The sequence below is a fragment of the Aethalodelphis obliquidens genome, unplaced genomic scaffold (genome assembly GCF_003676395.1).
Source record: "Aethalodelphis obliquidens isolate GAN/ISIS:26980383/991018 unplaced genomic scaffold, ASM367639v1 scaffold46, whole genome shotgun sequence".
NCBI lineage: Eukaryota > Metazoa > Chordata > Mammalia > Artiodactyla > Delphinidae > Aethalodelphis > Aethalodelphis obliquidens.
In genome coordinates this window covers 5,512,811-5,526,285 of record NW_020837990.1, presented here as the reverse complement: position 1 = coordinate 5,526,285, position 13,475 = coordinate 5,512,811, and the positions used below count along the sequence as shown (strand labels likewise).

General features: G+C 51.9%; 2 protein-coding genes across 7 annotated transcripts; one reads left to right on the top strand and one right to left on the bottom strand.

Annotated features, from left to right (window-relative positions):
• The first annotated feature begins 11 nt into the window (after window positions 1-11).
• TRAPPC4 (trafficking protein particle complex subunit 4) lies at window positions 12-3,207 on the top strand. Its single transcript, XM_027082110.1, has 5 exons — window positions 12-523; window positions 687-861; window positions 1,484-1,587; window positions 2,220-2,346; window positions 2,846-3,207. Exons 1-5 carry the CDS (start codon window positions 349-351, stop codon window positions 2,922-2,924), a joined length of 660 nt encoding a protein of 219 aa, XP_026937911.1. The 5' UTR covers window positions 12-348; the 3' UTR covers window positions 2,925-3,207.
• Window positions 3,208-4,145: 938 nt separating this feature from the next.
• SLC37A4 (solute carrier family 37 member 4) lies at window positions 4,146-10,647 on the bottom strand. 6 transcript variants are annotated; one of them, XM_027082098.1, is made up of 9 exons: window positions 10,554-10,647; window positions 8,997-9,338; window positions 7,899-8,131; window positions 7,339-7,582; window positions 6,688-6,846; window positions 6,357-6,442; window positions 5,728-5,841; window positions 4,964-5,102; window positions 4,146-4,853 (listed from the first exon to the last, which is right to left on the bottom strand). In XM_027082098.1, exons 2-9 carry the CDS (start codon window positions 9,142-9,144, stop codon window positions 4,687-4,689), a joined length of 1,290 nt encoding a protein of 429 aa, XP_026937899.1. In that variant the 5' UTR covers window positions 9,145-9,338; window positions 10,554-10,647; the 3' UTR covers window positions 4,146-4,686. The 6 variants fall into 6 exon arrangements, with proteins under 6 accessions (XP_026937899.1, XP_026937898.1, XP_026937897.1 ...); XM_027082097.1 differs by lacking the exon at window positions 10,554-10,647 and adding an exon at window positions 9,948-10,488; XM_027082096.1 differs by lacking the exon at window positions 10,554-10,647 and having other exon boundaries at window positions 8,997-10,488.
• Window positions 10,648-13,475: the final 2,828 nt, after the last annotated feature.

The following is a 13,475-nucleotide window of genomic DNA, read 5'->3' as shown; positions in this document are numbered from 1 at the left end:
TCAGGCCCGGAACTGGCTGCGGGCAGTGCGAGCTTACCCTGCAGCCGGAGGCGCTCGAGGCTGTCCCTACCTTTTGCGCTTTGCGACTAGTTGTGAGGCAGTCACATGTTGCTGTTTCCTGACACTAAAAACCTGGGAAAAGGGACGGAAAACAATTTTCTAGATCCCGACAGCTAACTTCCCAGCGTTACTGACAGCCAGGCGTGCTCCAAGTGCGCAAGCGCCGCAGTGCGCCGCGCTCCCGGGTCGAGAGGGAACGCGCGGCCGGGGCGCCGGGGGCAGGTCCTGTGCTGCGGTTCCGGGGCGGGGCCGGGAGGGGGAGCCAGTCCCGCAGTAGCGGCGGCAGCAATGGCGATTTTCAGTGTGTTTGTGGTGAACAAAGCTGGAGGCCTCATTTACCAGTTGGACAGCTACGCGCCACGGGCCGAGGCTGAGAAAACTTTCAGTTACCCGCTTGATCTGCTGCTCAAACTGCATGACGATCGTGTGCTGGTTGCCTTCGGCCAGCGCGACGGCATCCGGGGTGGGTTAGGCTCGGGCCTGGGGGGCGGGGCCCGGTGCCGCCGTTGTGGGCAGGTGTCTCTGGGCGGGGGGCGGAGGGGGTGAGGAGTTGGGGCCGGGTCCATTGTCGCCTTGGTGGGATCCCCAAGCTGAGGCTTCGTTGACGCCTAGCCTCGGCTCTGCAGTGGGCCACGCAGTGCTGGCCATCAATGGTGTGGATGTGAGCGGCAAGTACACAGCCGATGGGAAAGAGGTGCTGGAGTACCTGGGCAACCCTGCTAACTACCCGGTGTCCATTCGATTCGGCCGGCCTCGCCTCACCTCCAATGAGAAGCTCATGCTGGCCTCCATGTTCCACTCGTAAGTCTCACAACCCTTCCTAGATTTTGTCGGTCCGCACTTGGCTCATAGGCTGGCTGGATTAGTGTGGTTCTGCGCTCAGAGACTTCCTGAGCGGCGGTGCTTACCTTCCTCCTTCTAAATCCTCAGTTCTTGTGTCATGAAAAGAATTGATCCAGTATGACTAGGCTGTAGGTAATGCTGGCAGTGGTGTGATTTTTTTTGCCTAAGTCACCTTCTCTTTTCTGAGTCTTAAGTTTTTTCATCTTTAAAGTAAGGCAATTGAACTAAATGATCTTTAAGATCTTTTCTTGCTGTCAATTATGGTATGAGATGTGCTGGATATGCATAGTCACGGGGTGAGTAAACGTGGCACATAGTCCCAGAGTGTTAATTTCACCCAAAGTTTTCAATGTACAATGTTTTATAGCAAAGTATGAATGTAGAATACATGCAGAATTCAAATAAATTTTTAAGTAATTTTGATACTGCTGCCAGGCAGTTCACACTGCTGCTTCTGACTATCTCAAGCTGTAATTTGAACTCTTCAGAAGATAAGGGTCATTTCAGCGGAAAAGTTCGAGAAGCACTTCTCCCTTATAGCAATGAGGTGCATTCCCAACTTTGCCTCCTTTGCAAATAGGCTGTTCGCAATCGGCTCCCAGCTGTCTCCTGAACAGGGCAGCTCAGGCATTGAGATGCTGGAGACAGACACATTCAAACTGCACTGCTTCCAGACATTGACAGGTACGCATCTCTAGATAGGTCAAGGGGATGCGATGGGGCAGATTGGGAGAAGGGATTGGCCCAAGTTGGGTTTGGTAAGCAAGGGAGTGTTGGTCAGCCTTTTCTGGGACAACTGCACAGACAGTTACTTGTTTTGTGAATCTAAAGGCAATATTTAATCTGACGCCAGTTTTGTCCATGCCACTGAGCGTTATCCTGTCCACAGATAAACTCACCTTAATGTTATCTCATGTTGCACACGTTTTGAAAGGTGTGTTGTTCCAAAATGAAATTTGAATGTGAAATGGAAATGACCTTTGGATCGTGACTGTCATTGCATCACTCGCTGAAGGCAGATCATTGAAAACTGCCTGAGTTTGTTCCTTGCCTGGCACTTTCTGCTGAGGGGCCCCCAGGCCAGAAGTAAGCGACAGAGCTAGGACCCAAAGCCTGGTCACTCAGTCAGCTGGGTGATGCAACAAAGTCATTTCACTTCTCTGCTCTCACCTGTAGATTCAAAATCTTGCTTTTTGTGCTTTATGTAGCAATAAGGATAACATTTAAGTGGGCATATGAAAGTGCTGTACAAACAAAGGACAGCATTATTTGCTGCATTCTCTACCCTTTGGTAATCATTACTGGTCCCTCTCCAGGGATAAAGTTTGTGGTGCTGGCGGATCCTAGGCAGGCTGGGATAGATTCTCTTCTCCGAAAGATTTATGAGATTTACTCAGACTTTGCCCTGAAGAATCCATTTTACTCCCTGGAAATGCCCATCAGGTATGTGGTCCCACTTCCTAGATTCTGGTCAAAGCCTCCTTGTTCCCCCTCCCTGTGTGCTTTTCCCCAATGTCATTTTGAAGTGTAATAGAGGTTGTTTTTTGGTTTTTTTTTGCGGTACACGGGCCTCTCACTGTTGTGGCCTCTCCCGCTGCAGAGCACAGGCTCCGGACGCGCAGGCTCAGTGGCCATGGCTCGCAGGCCCAGCTGCTCCGCGGCATGTGGGATCCTCCCAGACCGGGGCACGAACTGGTGTCCCCTGCATCGGCAGGCAGACTCTCAACCACTGCGCCACCAGGGAAGCCCTAGAGTTATTTTTAAATAAAACAAAAGTAACTAGCCTTTTACTTACTTATTTTTTGGAGAAACCAAAGACTTTCCTTGGGGTTTATGTCTTTCTTCAAGCAGAGTTTCTACTGGCTCTGCCTCTGCACCCAAGGTGGGGAGAGAGCCAGGCCTCACACTTTGTCCTTATTTGTGCTTCCTGGGTCTGACCTAGGTGTGAGCTGTTTGACCAGAACCTGAAGTTAGCCCTGGAGGTGGCAGAGAAGGCTGGAACTTTTGGACCTGGATCTTAGACTGAACCTGCAGTGGACCCCCCCCCCACTCCCCGCATATTCTTGAGAGATCCTGCAACAGGGGTCCTGCTGTTTCCACTCCGATGGCGAGCCCAGCGGCATTTGTTAGTGCACTTGAAAATGGGAGGTTGCTGAGCCTGATGACATGTACCGATGCCCGAGCCTTAATACCATGCTCTCTTTCCTCCTGTATCTGTCATGGTCCTACTTCCCAACTCTGTACAGATTATTTATGGAGGAGGTAGGCCCATAAATGCTATAATAAACATTCCTTTGATCTCAGTGTTTGCTATCCTAATTGATGGTTTGGGGGAAAAGCCTCAGGAGGGGAGACAGGAATGATAAGGGAATTCTGGGAAAATGAGATACTATGTTCTAGTAGAAAACAAAACAAATATATGTTCATTAAGTGAATGAATGAACATGGGACTTTGAATCAGGAGCCTTGGTCCTAGTTCCAGAATCGCTACTGACTTCCTAGGTGGTGGGTATGGTGGTGATGATGATAATGAAAATGGTGATGGAATATTTATCAAGTGCTTACAGCCACGTTTTACTGCTTTATCTCACTTCATCCTCTCCCTTACCTCAGGGGGTTACATTCTGTTTCTATTACGGATGAGCTTCAGCAAGCAATGTACAAACTCTCTGCCTCAAAATCTCAAAGCTAGTTACCAGCAGACTGAGTTTGAACCCAGGCTTTCTGACTACACTGTTATCTCCCTCCATCAAATTACTTAACCTGCCTGGCACCCAGTAGTTTCATCTTCAAAATGTTCATTGAATTATGCAGTATGAAGTTGAAGGTGGTAGAGACATGAGCTTAAAGGAGTCCATCTACACTTTAGCTTTCCCTTCCGGGGGAATGAAGTCTCTCTCTTCTGGGTTGGAAAAAGCAGGTATTAAGGGAGTATTTCCCCAAAAAATCTATCTCTGGCTTGTATTACCTCCACTTTTTTTTTTTTGAGAAGTACTCTGTTTTTTTTAAAATATTTATTTTATTTATTTATTTCTCTATTTGGTTGCGCCAGGTCTTAGTTGCAGCAGGCGGGCTCCTTAGTTGTGGCATGCAAACTCCTAGTTGCAGCATGCATATGGGATCTAGTTCCTTGGCCAGGGATCGAACCCGGGCCCCCTGCATTGGGAGCACGGAGTCTTAACCACTGCGCCACCAGGGAAGTCCCTGTACTACCCTTTTTGAAAGAATGACTCACTGACAGGGTTTAGTATCAAATCTAGTTTTAATTTTCTATAACAAGTCTTTCTACTCTCCCATCCATACCCCCCTACTGTATCCTGGGTATTGGTGAGAGTGACCCTCTTCCCCTGGAGTCCAAGGTATTGGCAGGAGCAGCTGCCCCCTGCTGAGAGGCCTCAGGGCAGAAGTCCTGGGCCATTGCTGCCCTGCTGCTGCAGGAGGAGCCTCACCTCAGGTGAGGATGGGGTGGGATGGGGACAGGGCAGGGCCCAAGAGAGGGAGAAGGATACAGGAGACTCCCTGAGTGCAGGGGTTTCCTCTTTGAAGCCAGGAAATAGGAGCTAACGGAGTCCAAGAACAAAGGTTGTCTTTTAAATAGAGATCAGATGGGAAGCTGGTGCCTCATTAGCCACTGATAACTTCCAGCGCCACTTGGGTGAGGGAAAAGGAGCAGAAAGGGAAAGTCAAAGGTGCTAGTCAGATAGTCCCCTCCCTCCCTTCCCCCACCCCCATGGAGGGGAGAGGCCACAAGTGGGACAGGATGCTCCAGAGCCTGCACTGTCTTCACTCAGCCTTCTTGGGCACTCGGCCCATCTTGGTGCGGATGTTTCGTAGAAGGAAGAAGGCACCTGTGCTGGCTGCACAGATCACTTCAGCCACCCAGAACGCTGTGCTCCAGCTGTAATGCTTCGCAATGGTGCTGAAGGGCAACCCAGCCAGAAAGCCGCCCACTGTCAGGGAGGAGGGGAAGAGCCTGAGTCACTGTGAGGATAGAGCCAGTGGGGCTTGTTCCAGCCCCTAGCTGGCTTGTGTGCGAGGCATCAGTGGGGGTATCACTTACCATTGGCCATGAGTCCTACAATGGCATGGGAGGTGCCACACAAGTTGGGAGGGGCACTCTCATTGGCTATAACTCCGAACAAGGCAATGGGACCATAAGAGGAGAAACCAAACACAGCTCCCAACACCAGGATCCAGAGCTGCAAGGGCAGTGCAGGGTAGCATTTAAAGTCTGAGAAGGCCTCCTGCCTACCTACCCCTGCCACTGGATAGAGGAATGCTTGGCCCCAGGAACAAATAATTGTAGTAAAAGCAGACAGTAAGTGACTCCCACACACACCACTTCCCAGCACAGCTGACTGCAGAGCTAGAGGAGTGCAGGCCACATTCAGCCAACACAGGGGCCTGTGCAGGTAGGGGAGGGAGGTTCAGGAGCCATCCCTCCAAGTGAGATGCTGTCTCCTCAGGATTTGTGCAAGCTGGATTGGCTAAGGGCAAGGCAGAGGCGGTAGGACAAAGGTGAGACACAACAAGAGGAAAACCAGAGATAAAGATAGGGCACCTCATGCTCTGTAAAGCCTGTGAGCTCAGCGAGAGGGTGAAGAGCCAGAGTCCAGAAAGCAACATCCTAGAGGAGCATAGGGAGGAGAAGAAACCAGGCCCAGAGTCAAGGAGGGGCATCAGAGTACAGAGGAGGGGAATGGAGGTACAGACAACTGAAAAGGGCAATCAGAAGCAGAGAAAGACCAGGGAGAGGGAGACAGAGTCAGTGGCCCTTGCTTTCTCATCCTTGTCCCTGACGTGGGCCAGTCCCTGTTTATTTACCTTGGGGGAGTCACTGGTCACAGTTACCCGGAAGAGGTACATGGACGCTGTCATGCCAGCCATCATGAACAGCAGCAAGCCATGGCGGGGGCTCCCGTACATGGACAGCCGCGCCTGTGGACACAGTCGGGCAACATCAGGCCCCAGGAGCAGCAGAGAACCCTCACCCCTGGACGCTGACACGGCAGACCTCTGCTGACAGGTCTTTGGCAATCCCGTTGCAGTTCTTGGCCCAAGGCAGCTCTGGGAGGTCCTGGGACCTGCTTATTATGTTCTGAGGCCAAACTCCACAACATCCCTTCCTCCACTTGGGGCAGGCTTGGGGACACGTGGTGGCAGGCTGCATCCAGTCCTTCCCCAGCCCCAGTTTCCCTGGGGCTGTGGAGAAGCTAGGCGGAGAGAAACTCTGGCTCTTCTTGACATCAGTTAAAACCCTTTCCCCCAAGAGCCTCATCTCCACATCCCCAGCAAAGAAGAGTAGCCTGGAATCATTCCCACCTCACCCAACCTAAACCAGCATATGCCAAGCTGCCTGTGCCCCAGGGCTCCTACCTCTCTGGTGCCTGTCCCAGTCATGCTGGGAAGATTTAAAGGGACCCTCCTCCTTCCTGTCCCTTCTGCCCACTCACCTTGGCCATGGCCCGGTCTGACAGGTAGCCAGCTGCGATGCTGCCTACAAGGCCCCCAACCTCCAGGGCACTCATGTAGGAGCTGCCTGCAGTGGGGAGTTGTGGTGGGAAGAGGGAAAGGAAGGGTGGAAAGGTGTTACACCTTGGGGTTGTCCCAGACTGACTTCAACCCAGAGAGGTACAAGGTCCCCAAGGGTGACTGGCCACAGCTGCCTGAGTACTGCCCGGCCTCAGGGAAAGAAGAAAGGATAAAGGGAAGCGGGTCTGAATTTCCCATCCCATGCATTGGCTCCTGCTCCCTAGGCCTGCCGCATCCCAACACTCGTCTCACCCACGAGGGCTGACTGTCCTCTCTCCTGGATAAGGAAGAACTGGCCCCAGTCAGTACAGCACGTCTTTACTCCAAACACCACAAGGTAGCCAGTGGAGAGCACCCACAGGTAGGGGGTCAGCAGCAGCTGCTGTAAGGTACTCTCCTCCTTCAGGGAGCCTGGGGGTGGGAGGAGGCCAGGCTTCAGGACTCTGCTCAGGCTGCCCTGCCCCCACCACACATTAACTAGCCATAGGGGCAGAGTCCGTCCACATAGCCAAGGATCAGCAGGAAGGTCCCCCTCACCCACTGTTCTGCCCTCTTCTCCACTGCAAGTCTCAACGAATGAAAGAGAACCTGAGGACCAGCGGGGATGGAGGAAAGCACCCAAGTCACTTAAGCTTAGGATGCTGTCCACACAGGGAACTCTGGCTCTCTTGTAAGGAAGGACTAGGCGATAACATGAGTCATAGCATTTGTTGGCTCTGCCACTTGTCTGGTACTTAACTGCCTCTCAGGATGGAGTTTTATTTACTCCTCACCCACTCTCCATCACCATCCCGACATCCATTAGCTAGTACAGGGCCAGGCATACAGGCAGTCCTCAATGAAAGTCTGCCAGGTGAATGATGAATGAAGGTTCCGTAGGGGTCGGCTTTAGTGCGTACTCACCCTTCTTGCCCTTGGAGGGGGTGGGGTCCAGGTTGCGGAGTCCAACATCAGCAGGTTCATTGTGGATGAGCAGGAGACAGAGGAAGGAGACAACCACACACAGTGCCCCAGACAGGGCCAGCGTGCTGCGCCAGCTATAGCTCTGGGCGAGGATGGTTGCCAGGATGGGGCCCAGCCCTCCAGCCAGGTTCATGCTTGTTGATAGGACGGCCCACCAAGTGCCAAATTGAGATGGCTCAAACCACTGTGGGGCAGAGGGGGACAGAGTAGTTGCTCAGCCTACAGTCCATATTGAAGGTGAGGGTCAGGTGGAGCAGACCCAGAAGCTCACATTACAGGGATGAGGGAGAGGGCTCTTCTACTTGGCAGAGCCAATTCCCTCATCTGCCACCTGATCCCACCACGTTCAGCCTCCTAAAATATCTTGACAAGCAACAGGAGCTGGACTGGAATGCCTGAGGAACCTGCTCTGGTTGGGGGTGGAGGTGCCAGTGTGCCCACATGCTCTTTAGGTGTCCTCTCTGCCAATCTGAACCAGCTCCTTGGAAGCGGACACTCACCTTCCGCAGGACCTTGCCACATGGGGGCCAGCCCAGCCCCTGTGCCAGGCCATTGAGGAACCAGAGAGCAGCAAAGACGGGTACTGCGGAGCTCCAGGAAAAGACTACGTTGACCAGGCCAACCAGGAGAAGCCCGGAAGAAAAGAGCCAACGAGCACTCATCTGGTCAGACAGCACCCCGCTCACAAACTTGCTGATGGCGTAGGCTGCCGACTGGCTGCTGGTGATGAGCCCTGCAGGGGAGGGGAGCAGGGAGCAGGACACCTGGGGGGTTAGGGGCCAGGGCAGAGGCACAGGAGGGGGGAGGAAGGCATGGGGTCAGGTGTGTAGAGGTGCCCGGCAGGGTGAGACTGGTTCCTTCCGAGAGGAATAGGAGGGGCCTGTGTTGGAATCGTGACATTCATTCATGGGGCCAGGCTACTCCTCCCGCCTCTCCATCAGCACTAGCCCCAGGCTGACCCATGACTTTTCAGCCTCTTGGAGAGTTCCAGCAACAGCTGTCAGGGGGCAGGACAGCCCTCCTCCATGGGATTCTCATATGCCTGATTTCTCCCTCACCGTGGATGCCAACCCAGGGTCTCTGGCAGTTCTGTTGCCCCACCTCAGAACATGGGGCAAAAGGCTTAGAATTGGAGTCAGGGACCTTATTCCTCCCGAAGGGTAGCCTGCTAGGCCACATGGAGTCATTGCACCAACTCCCCAGTTCCCAGTGCTCACAATGTCAGTGGCCAGCACTCACCCTGTGGTCTTAGCCTGCACCCACACAGATGCAGAAACCGTGCTCAGAATCCCTCTAACACACAGTGCCTCTGGGGACACATGTTAGTCACAGGCGGGCGTGCACACACACACACACAAACACCAGATAAGCAGCCCTCAGACATGCTTAGACCATACCCACAGTCCTTTACCTGTGCCCACAGACATGGATCTCAGAGTCGCCTCATCCGGCACATGCACTGTCCCCTGGCATCTGCTGTGCAGACACTCCACACACACACACTGCATGCCTGTACCCACCACACTGCACAAACACCCAACTTGTCCTGCTGGTCCTGTGTTCCTGGGCCCACCCCTCCCTGCCCTGCCAGGGCTCACCCAAGTCATCCTTGTCCAGAGGGACCTCCTCCACCAGCGACGGCATGACAAAAGAGAAGGTCTTGCGGTTGAAGTAGTACAGGCTGTAGCCTCCAAACATGGCCGAGAAGATCACAGTGCGGTAATAGCCGTAGCCTCGGGCCGCCATGGTGGGAAAGAGCAGGCCCTACTGGCCGGGACACAGAGCCTCTGACCACGGCTCCTGACTGAGGCTCTCAAGTGCTCAGATCTGCTGAGTTGGGCTTTTTCTGCTCCCTCCTCCACCCAGCCTCCCAGGCTCCCTTTATAGGCACCTTCTGGACAATCATTAAGCCTGGGGCGGCTCCTAGGGAACCCGGTGTCCTGAGGGAGACAAGAAAACAGGAGATTACTGACGCCCAAGCTGTGGGGGCCTGGAGGGCGTCCGAGAGGGAGGCAGTGTCCATGAGCCAGGCCAGCACCGTGTGTCCCCAGGATTGCTGTCTTTCCCGGCTCTTCCCTGTCCTCCTGCCCGTGAAACCAGCTGTGATTAAAGGCTTCACCTAATTATTTTTGTCGGCTTGCGCTCAGGGGAGGCAGGGTTGGGATGAGTAGAGCTGCCCTCTCTAGCCCGGCTCCCTCATCCACCTACCTTCTCATTCATTCCGCGAAGGTTTATTAGGGCTTACTGGTTGAGAGGCACTGCACTAGGTTCTGGGTTAGTTTCTACACACGCACACGCACACACACTCAATCAGACACCTACCCCCAACAACCTCACTTTCAAGTCTTCCAGAGCTGACCTCAAGCCCTGTAACTCCTGATGCTTAGCACACGGTAGGGTGTAACTGTTTATTGACAGTTGCAGAACTGTAAGCAAGGGGCGGGGGAAGGAAGTTCCCTGCTCAGGACCCACTTTCGGTTGCACACCGAAAGCCCCACTAGGGGCAGGGGTCCTGGTTGTGCCACTCAGATGCCTCTGGTCGCCTTTACCCTTGACGTCAGTATGGATTCCGGTCTGGCAGGCTGGGGCTTCAGGGACCGTGACCGGACGCCCCGTGGGCGGGAAGGCGCAGCGACGGACTCCAGGCACAGTGCTCATGCGCCCCGCTTCCCAGGGCCCCGGCAACACGCCCCCGGCTTTGCCGCTCGGTTGGGAAGGCAATTGGAACAGAAGGCGTGGGCGCAAGCGGAGCAGGGTGCCACACGTAGGCCCCGGAGGCCCCTCGCTTCCGGCGCCGAGTGGCTCGGCCAGGCGGGGTGGGGCCAAGCGGCAAGAAGGGGGAGGAGGGAGCGAGGCGGCGGGCTCTCGGCCCCTGCCCAGCCCCGTGTCCTCAAGCTACCCAGGACACCCGACTCCGGCTGCGAATGGACGGGGGCCCAAGTGCAGGGGAGACCCCTGGACTCGTGCGACATAAAGGAGAGGGAGCGTGCTGCTCCCGGACCCAGCAATTGCCTCCACCCCAGAACCGGCAGCCTCAGAAACTGCTCCCGGTTGGATTGGAAGTTGGGCCTCCAACAAAGGAGCCGCAACAGTTGAGACTCCCGCTCCAGCCCCGCCCCCAGGCGACGCCCCTCCCCCGCACACTGCCCCCCTACCTGAACTGAGGTGGGAGCTGGAGTGGCATGGGGCGGGGCCCGGCGGGCGCATGCGCGTGCGCCCAGAGTGGGGCGGGGACTCCGCCTGCGTCTTCCAGTCCCGAGAGCCGAGGCCACCCACAAACGTTTTCATGTAAGACTGGGGGTCTCGCTGGTCGTTGGGCGAAGACAGCGCCCCTTAGGGGCTGGAGTCGTACGTTCCCTTCTTAACTGATGGCATTCGACAAACCAAATCAGTGAGTTCCTCCAACTATCAGTTACTGTTCCCGAGTTGTTCACGGTCTGGGAAACATCTTGTAAGAGAACACAGTATTTTCTGTAAGAAATTAATACAGTCCTCAGTAAGCACGATTTGTACATTTATCTGTGGTCAGACTATTGCGGACAGAGTTAAAACAAAATAGCCAGAGTGTTTAAAGTATGGGCCCTGAGTAAAACTTAAATTCGAATCCCGGACGCACTGCTTCTGACAGCATGACCCTGGGTAATTAATCTCTATGAGCCCCCAGTTTCTTACCAACCTCATAGGGTGGTTGTGAGGATTCAATAGAAGATTCAGATACAAGTTCAGAAAATTTAGATAATTGCTTTCACAGAGTCCATCAGAGAGTTGCTGAAATAAGTGCCTCAAAGTTGAGAGTAAAGCTCTTTTAGAGTGATGTTAAAAACACAACAGGTCCAAAATGATGTTGCTTATGCTAAGCCGCACATCACCAAAGGGAGACTTAATTACAGTTGTGGCTCTCCCAGAAGTGGAATCTTAAATAAGTCAATCAGGAATCACCTGGGACTTCCCTGGCGGTCCAGTGGATAAGACTCCGTGCTTCCAAGGCAGGGGGCCTGGGTTCGATCCTGGTTGGGGGACTAGGATCTCACATGCCATGTGGTGCCGCCAAAAAAAGAAAATAAAAAAGGAATCGCCTGCTCAGCACTAGTTATCTAGTTATGTCATCTACCTCTAGACCCCCCTGCTATTCCCTAAAGCGAAGTAACCTGGTAATAGCCAATCTGCTTTTTGCCTAGTTTAATTCCTTGTTCCTGTTCCCTGCTATCTATAAAAGGCTTTCATTTTGTACAGCTCCTCAGAGCGCCTTTCTAGCTGCTAGATTGGACGTGTCCTGATTCATAAATTGTTGAATAAAGCCAAAAAGATTTTTAGAATTTTCTCAGTTGAATTTTTTTTAATAAATTGTATTTGTTTTTATTTTATTTATTTTATTTTTGGCTGTGTTGGGTCTTCCTTGCTGCACGCGGGCTTTCTCTGGTTGCGGTGAGCGGGGGCTACTCTTCGCTGTGGTGCACGGGCTTCTTATTGCAGTGGCTTCTCTTGTTGGCGGAGCACAAGCTCTAGGTGCGCAGGCTTCTGTAGTTGTGGCTCTCGGGCTCTAGAGCACAGACTCAGTAGTTGTGGCACACGGGCTTAGTTGCTCCACGGCATGTGGGATCTTCCCGGACCAAAGCTCGAACCCCTGTTCCTTGCCTTGGCAGGCGGATTCTTAACCACTGCGCCACCAGGGAAATCCAGTATTATACTTTTTTTTAAGGCCCTTTTAAATAATTACAGAGTGTTTGCTTTCGGATGCCATGGGTCATACTTTTATGGGTGTGACTATAAACATTGTTATAAAGAGTAAGAGTTGTATAAAATAAGAAATAAATACAATACTGAATTTCTTTTCATATTAGCATCAATAAACCTCTAATCGCACTTTCTGCCCCTTCAAATAGAGTTATGGGGGAGACACTATTTTTTTGTTTGTGGTAGCTGCTTAATCTTTTTTTGTTCCTTCATACTTTTCTGTTATAAAAAGTTATCTGATACTGTGATGTGTTCATGATAACTATTCTTTAATTGGAAATTCCCTGGCAGTCCAGTGGTTAGGACTCTGTGCTTTCACTCCTGTGGCCCGGGTTCTATCCCTGGTCGGGGAATCCCACAAGCCGCGCGGCGTGGCCAAAAGAAAAAATTCTTTTATTTTACTTTGTTATAGTAGAACTAGTCATCATGGACATTTCTGCTACCAATAGCAATCTAAACTAATGTTGGCGAAAGACTAGGTATGTCGACTGAAAAAAAATGCACAACACAAAAGTTGAGAATTACATTTTATTCAGTAGACTTGCTGAGGACTTAAGCCCGGAAGACAGCCTTCTCAGATAGCTCTGAGGGACTGCTCTCAAGAGGTAAGGGAGGAGCCAGGATATATGGGCAAAACCCAGGTTGTCAGAACATCAAACGATTACTGTTAATTAAAGAAAAACAAGACATCTCAAGTTAATGAATATAGGACTTTTCTATGTATTGGAAGATGCAAGAGTCTGGGCTCATTGAAATCATTCCTTTCGTATGCACATGAATTCTTTGGGCCAGTATCCTATTTTTCTCCTTTGAATCCCCTCAGAATGCACAGTTGGTGGTGGCTGCATGAAGCTGAGGGCTTGATGGCTGTAACATCTTTTGTTTACGAATACGACATTCTTCGTCCACAGGTACTTACTTTATTATTGCAGATTCAGCTCAACTCTTTTGGACCAAAGCCACAGGAGAGCAAATATTTTTCACACCTATTAGAATGGAATTGCAACTGTCATACATTCAGACTGTTATGATCCCAAGCAGTCTTTATATAATTTGAATTACATTGTATGTTAGATTTTTTTATAAAGTTTGGCCAGTTTTTACAGAAGAAATTATTTCTCTGATACTTTGGTCCTATCTGTGTAAAACTAGATTTTTTTTCTTTTTTTTTGGCCATGCCACTCAGCTTGTGGAATCTCAGTTCCTGGAACAGGGATTGAACCTAGGCCATGGCAGTGAAAGCCCAGAATCCTAACCACTAGACCACCAGGGAACTCCTGAAACTAGATTTTTAAAAAAGTAATATGTGACCAAATTTAATTATCTTCCTAAGGCCTAAATAA

Coding starts and splice junctions, on each gene's coding strand:
- SLC37A4 (XM_027082098.1), bottom strand. CDS start 9,144: ATGGCGGCCCGAGGCTACGGCTATTACCGCACTGTGATCTTCTCGGCC. Junction 5,842..6,356: donor CAGACCGGGCCATGGCCAAG/GTGAGTGGGCAG, acceptor CTGTGTCCACAG/GCGCGGCTGTCCATGTACGG. Junction 4,854..4,963: donor TGTAGGACTCATGGCCAATG/GTAAGTGATACC, acceptor CCTCCCTGACAG/TGGGCGGCTTTCTGGCTGGG.
- TRAPPC4 (XM_027082110.1), top strand. CDS start 349: ATGGCGATTTTCAGTGTGTTTGTGGTGAACAAAGCTGGAGGCCTCATT. Junction 524..686: donor CCAGCGCGACGGCATCCGGG/GTGGGTTAGGCT, acceptor TCGGCTCTGCAG/TGGGCCACGCAGTGCTGGCC. Junction 862..1,483: donor CTGGCCTCCATGTTCCACTC/GTAAGTCTCACA, acceptor CTTTGCAAATAG/GCTGTTCGCAATCGGCTCCC.